Here is a 5,686-nt window from a genome sequence, read left to right on the forward strand (position 1 = left end):
AAGTCATGCTAAAATCGAAGTAAAATCTGCTGAATTCAAGTGCTTTAATCAATGACATTGAACAATTATTCTATGATTCAGACTTCTATTTAAAAGAATAGAGACAAAGAAGACGCACGAGTTTTTCCAGGCTTTCAATCCAAAAGTGGGAAATTGAACAAATCCACAATGATCTCCACCTGCATAGAACCATTGGAAGAAGGCCCATAGGAAACTCAATGAAAAGTACTTCATGAAACTATGAACCTGTCTCCTGCAAAGAAGTTGAACTAGTTTATCCTTTATATAGATTGACCTTGTTTCAACTTGAAAGACTCCAAGAAAAAGGGAAAAAGGATAGGAACAGATTCACACTTGGCCATGGCATCTCCTTTAGGAGTATGGAACCCATTAATAAGAACAGCGGTAGCTGTTCCACTGGGATAAGTCAATTTGTAGTCTATTACCATAATCTGTTAAACAACAATATTATCATCGTCAATTACACCATTAAAGTCACTCACAACCAAATTCTTGTGCAATTAAGCTTATTAATTCATTACTTCTACATCAAACTACTAAACCAATAAACTTGGAGAATAACAGCCTTTAAATTACCAATTGTGACCAGAGAAGTTTGAAAAAAAACCCATAGAATTCCTTACTAATAAAAATACCTTTCTTATGGGGACCAATGCAAATAGCCCAACAAAACTAGTTACAAAGAGAAAGGATGACATCCAGCCAAATCCAGGATCCTTGATGCTAGTAGGACTATTTCCATATGTATCAACCCCTGCTAGCTCGTATGTCTTCCGATTCAAGGCCAAGAGATTGGAACTAAAACCACCTACAGTTACACACAAATTTATACACATCACACATAGAGAGTTGAGAAACACCATCATTTACACGGAAACAAGTTTTAATTAGGGGGCTAATCTAAACAGTAAACAGCAGAGAATATTCCTATAACAGTTAAACAACGACCTCCAACTGCAAGTGTGTAGCACGCCACTGAACATGTCTGGATTACGGTATTCTCCTGCCTAGTGAAAGGTGTTGAAACAATATTGGCTTTGGAAAGGATCTTAGTCCAGGTCCTAATGAACACAAAGCCAAGTAGTGCAGCTGAAACATTAAGATTGGGGACTAATCCAGTTGTCAGGTTCAGCTTCATTGCTATCACACTATAAATAATTCCAATCAATATACTAGCTACTAGTCCGCGGATTGTGATTTGCCTCGTCCATGGAACTATCTTAGCCACATCCCCAGGCTCAATGGAAGCCTCTTCAAGGTCCTCTCTGTTAGAATTCTCAGCTTCTTTGAGTTCTTCATTGTTTATATTGTTCATTGGATTCGTCAAATCTTCAGCTCTTGGTGATTCCAGCAGCAAGGAAAACAGAATAGGGAAACATAATATATGATTGTTAATACATTTAGAAGGATAATCATGTAAACCAATCAGATGATAAGAATACAGAGGAATTTGAGAATCTGATTCTACGATGAAAAAAAAGCAAGATTTTTAATGCTATACTTAACGTAATTAGTGCTGAAAAAATTTTCCAAAAGTTAATCTTATTACCTGAATTTTCAGCTGGAGGTGGAAAAAAGCAGAATTTTCAAGAGAAGAACAAGCTATGCTTTGAACTCTTTGAGTGTAATTGGCAAGAATTGTGTTCTTCCCTCGGTGAATTGTAATTGAATTATGCAATTACGTTGAGCTGTCTTGCATGTTCTAACTAAGAAAAAGAGACGAGACGAGAAGCGTGAGAATCTCGGAAACTTAGGTACCTGAAATGAAGCAAGAACAGAATCAAGATGAGATGAACGAAATTCTGGTAATTACCAATGTGTGTTTGGCATTGCAAGAGAATTTGAATTGTTTTCGTTTTACCAAAAACAAATTAACATCTCTGCGTGTGAGATAGTACAACGTTGTTGTGTTGTACTGCTAACTACCTCTTTTTAAAAAATAAAAATTAAAACGTTTGTTGTACTACAGACAGTACAGTCACTCAGTCAGTACTCCACTTTGATCAGAAGTACTCAGCAAAGGGCCACCGCCACGACTTTGTTAGTTTGCATATTTCTAGGGTGAAATATTCGATTTTTTTTTTACTTTTAAATGTAAATACCCCACCTTAACAATAACTGATTACTAATTCTTATCTTAAAAGCTTTTTCTAATCATTTTATCTATGATATCATGACTAAAATTTTTTATTGAAAAACATTCTTTTCTTTAAGTTTTCTTATTTTATAATAATAATTTAAATTTTAAATTATATTTATTTAATTCACTTACTAGGGAGACTCTCTTTGCAATTCAGTGGTAAATGGTCAACGAACCATAATTTACTCCTATTAAAGTTAAAGATATGGACCTGGATTAATTAATGCAAGGGCAGGGGATGACTTTCCAAGATTTCTGTGTCACAATCACATACTCATATGTTGACAAAGCTCTCCGTAATAAATCTGCTTATAAAATATGGGATCTGAAGTTATATTGGTATTTTAGAAAAAAAGGAGCACTGTATTATATTATACAGAATAAAATAGCATAGAGGGAAAACAATTTTTTTTATATTTATTTTTTATTATTTTATTGCTGTTCAAAGTGTTATTCTTATTTTTTTTAATCTTTCTTTTATCCTATAAAAAGAAAAATCTGTAAACTTACATTTTTATATCTTTACTATATAATTTATCAAAAAAAATATATCATTAGTTATTTTTAAATTAAAATAATAGGTTTATAAATAATAAATATTATAAATTTAAAAATGATTAAAATATTATTTTATTAGTATCATTCTACACAATTTGAATAGATATAAACCTTTTCTTTACTGTTTTTTCTTATCCTTTTTAACATGATATCAGAATTATAGTATCCTTCTTGAAGAGGATATGTTATTTATTTTGGGTAAAATCACCGTATTTTTCGTACTTTTTTCAGTGTCATTTTTTTTCCTTTTCTTTTATCAATGCTTCGATACTTTCTCACGTTACCGATTAGTTCATTAATTCACTACTTACTTATTCTCATGGAGAAATCATATATTTTGTTACCTTCCGATAATTTGTCATCGTTTCGCACTTTATTACTTTTCAGTAGTTTTCCAGCATGGCAGAATATGTTAGAATCAATTAGCATTTATTAGAATTATTTAATATATCTGAATATTTATTATAAAATATTACGTTTTTATTATTACAATTCTCTTAACACTTATAAATACTCTTCTATATTGTATCATTCCACACAACTTGAATACTCACAAATATTTTTCTTATTACTCCCTTTCACCTTTCTAATAAGAGAAAATTTTAGTACATTTTTTCTTAAAAGAAAACATTTTTTCCAATTATTCTTAAAAAAAATGATAAAAAATAAAATAATAAATTAAAAGATAATTAATAAAATCGCACAAAAAAGTGATATTATTGTTTTTGGGAATTATGAAATTATTCTTCTAATTGAAAAAGGTAAAAACAATAATGAAGGAGACTGGTGTATGTGCATTGATTGGGAAGGATAGATAATTTAAAAACAAAACAGATTAAAAGAGAGAGAAAAAAAAAAAACAGAATCACCATCACCATCTATAAGCCATATATAGGATGGACAAAGCGTATGTTATTATATTGAATAGAATTTAGATCCTCTAAAGTGAGGAAGTTGATTAAGTAAATAATTAATCACTATTAATTTTAAACTTTTATAAAATATGTGTTCTATTATCTTAATCTAAAAATAATTAATTTTGATGCTATTGAATAATTCGGATGATGTTCCTCAGAATATTATTTGAAATATGCTTATATATCAGTCCAAAAAGCAAGAATAATTGAGTAAATAGGAGCCTTCATCATTGAAAGGGTTCTAGTACTTTTTGCTGAAGAAAGTGATCATTATACTATTAGTCACATTGCTCCACTGCTGTACACATAATCTTTGTTTATTCAACATTTGGTTCATGCATCAAAGGCAGTCTTCGACACCTTATGCAAAAACTTGTTCCCCCATGAATAATAATATTTCTTTAAACCATATCCTTTCCGTCCACTTTTAAGTGTCATTTTGGTCATGTAACTTGAGAATTTGTTTTGCCTTCCAATGAATTGTAGTTGCAAACTAGATACACTGATCTCTGATTCATGAATGTAGCCAAAAAAAAAATCAAAAGGACCACCATTTAGGAATGGACCAGTAACTAATAAGCATCCTCCTCGTATGACATTATGCTATAATTACCTCATCTAGTATTTCTGCTACATCTATATTTCATCTATTTCTCCATATATGAAGGGAGATTCTGAAATACTACTTGGATGTAAAGAAGCTCATGCAGATTGGTGGCCGAACCCCGAACAAAGCGAGAAGGGACGAAGGTAGAATCCATAATCCATCACCACAAATCAAACCAGAAGCAACTGCAGGAACCATCAAATTTGCCTCCTCACTCTTCAGTGTGTGCCAAGAATACACAATCAGGCTACCCACACACATGTCAATTGCAAAGTATCCACCAACTAAGAAAGGGACAGCCATTGCCATTGGAAGTGGAATCCATCTTCCAACTTTCTTGGGGGAAAGATCCCTCACTAAGTTGGCTGCTATGGCAAACGCGAAAAAACCATAACAAAGTTGCAGGCAATGATGGGGGAGGGCGGAAAAGCCTTCGACGCCAAGAATGGCCATGTTTCTATAAATGAGGGCATATGGGGCCTTGTAATCACCATCTGGGTTCCCAACATCAAAGGCATTGTAGAAAAGGAAGAATGTGAGTGGAGCCACAACACAGCCTATCCCTGTGCCGATTGCTTGGCTTAAAAGCATTGAACGAGGGGATGTGAAAGTGAGATGGCCGGTCTTGAAATCATGCATCAAATCAGAAGAAATGGAAACAATTGATTTGATCAAGCCACACCCCACAAGCCCTGCAACGACACCGTCAGTTTTTCCGGCCAAGGATGCAAGGACAAAGAGAGCCACTTTGCCGTAGTTATAAGCCATGTTCATGTCAGTTAATCCTGCACCATAAGCATTGCAAAATCCAAGAGCGGGTGCAAGAATATAGGCAACCACCACAAAATACCACTTCACTTGGGGGAACATCAAAGGTATCACAATTATGGAAATGATGCAGAACAATATGTACCCTGCAACCGCCAACGATACTGGAATGCTATCTTTTACAAACACTTCATTCTGTCTAAATTCGTCCTGAGACAGCTGCCTCTGGTTCTCCAAATCTGCAGTATGAAAATGGTTGAGATCATAAACAGACAAACCAAACAACAGCTCTATGCAGAAAGACACATGGACTAGAATGATTACATGTATTACGATTCTTCTTTTGCATGCTTGCATAGATATTAATGGCTGTGAAACAGAGAATTTTGACAAAATTATAGATCCCATCACCAAGGATCAAGGCGATTGAAACAAAGACCTACATCAAAGGGGATAATTGAAGGAAAATTAAAGCCTTGAAATGTGTGTGTATTTGGATTCCTTCAATTCTAACAAAATTTAGACCTTATAACCATTAAGACTCTTCATGCTACTTTCTGGTAGGCTCGCAGGGAACCATTCGCCTTTCAGTCTGCCGATTAATGGCCACATAATGCCCCACGAAAGCACAGCACCGAGAAGCAAGGATAGATTTACAAGATGGGAGCAAATCAT

At 33.8% G+C, this 5,686-nt stretch overlaps 2 protein-coding genes across 2 annotated transcripts in view; both read right to left on the bottom strand.

Annotated features, from left to right (window-relative positions):
• Nucleotides 1-13: 13 nt before the first annotated feature.
• On the bottom strand, nucleotides 14-1,928 carry LOC107460375 (metal-nicotianamine transporter YSL3; the record flags this gene model as incomplete). Its single annotated transcript, XM_052253216.1, has 7 exons — nucleotides 1,835-1,928; nucleotides 1,571-1,727; nucleotides 970-1,358; nucleotides 657-829; nucleotides 355-452; nucleotides 119-253; nucleotides 14-26 (listed from the first exon to the last, which is right to left on the bottom strand). Coding segments are annotated over exons 3-7 (786 nt in total), but the record flags the coding sequence as incomplete, so codon positions are not given.
• A 1,914-nt stretch (nucleotides 1,929-3,842) lies between these two features.
• Nucleotides 3,843-5,686, bottom strand: part of LOC107460374 (metal-nicotianamine transporter YSL3) — a gene marked incomplete in the record, with an annotated part of 4,177 nt that continues 2,333 nt past the window's right edge. The window contains 3 exon segments of the mRNA XM_016078726.3: nucleotides 3,843-5,250; nucleotides 5,336-5,450; nucleotides 5,537-5,686. Of these exon segments, the coding sequence (XP_015934212.1) occupies nucleotides 4,319-5,250; nucleotides 5,336-5,450; nucleotides 5,537-5,686 (1,197 nt within the window).

This window comes from Arachis duranensis, chromosome 8 (assembly GCF_000817695.3).
Source record: "Arachis duranensis cultivar V14167 chromosome 8, aradu.V14167.gnm2.J7QH, whole genome shotgun sequence".
In the NCBI taxonomy this organism is placed as follows: Eukaryota; Viridiplantae; Streptophyta; class Magnoliopsida; order Fabales; family Fabaceae; genus Arachis; species Arachis duranensis.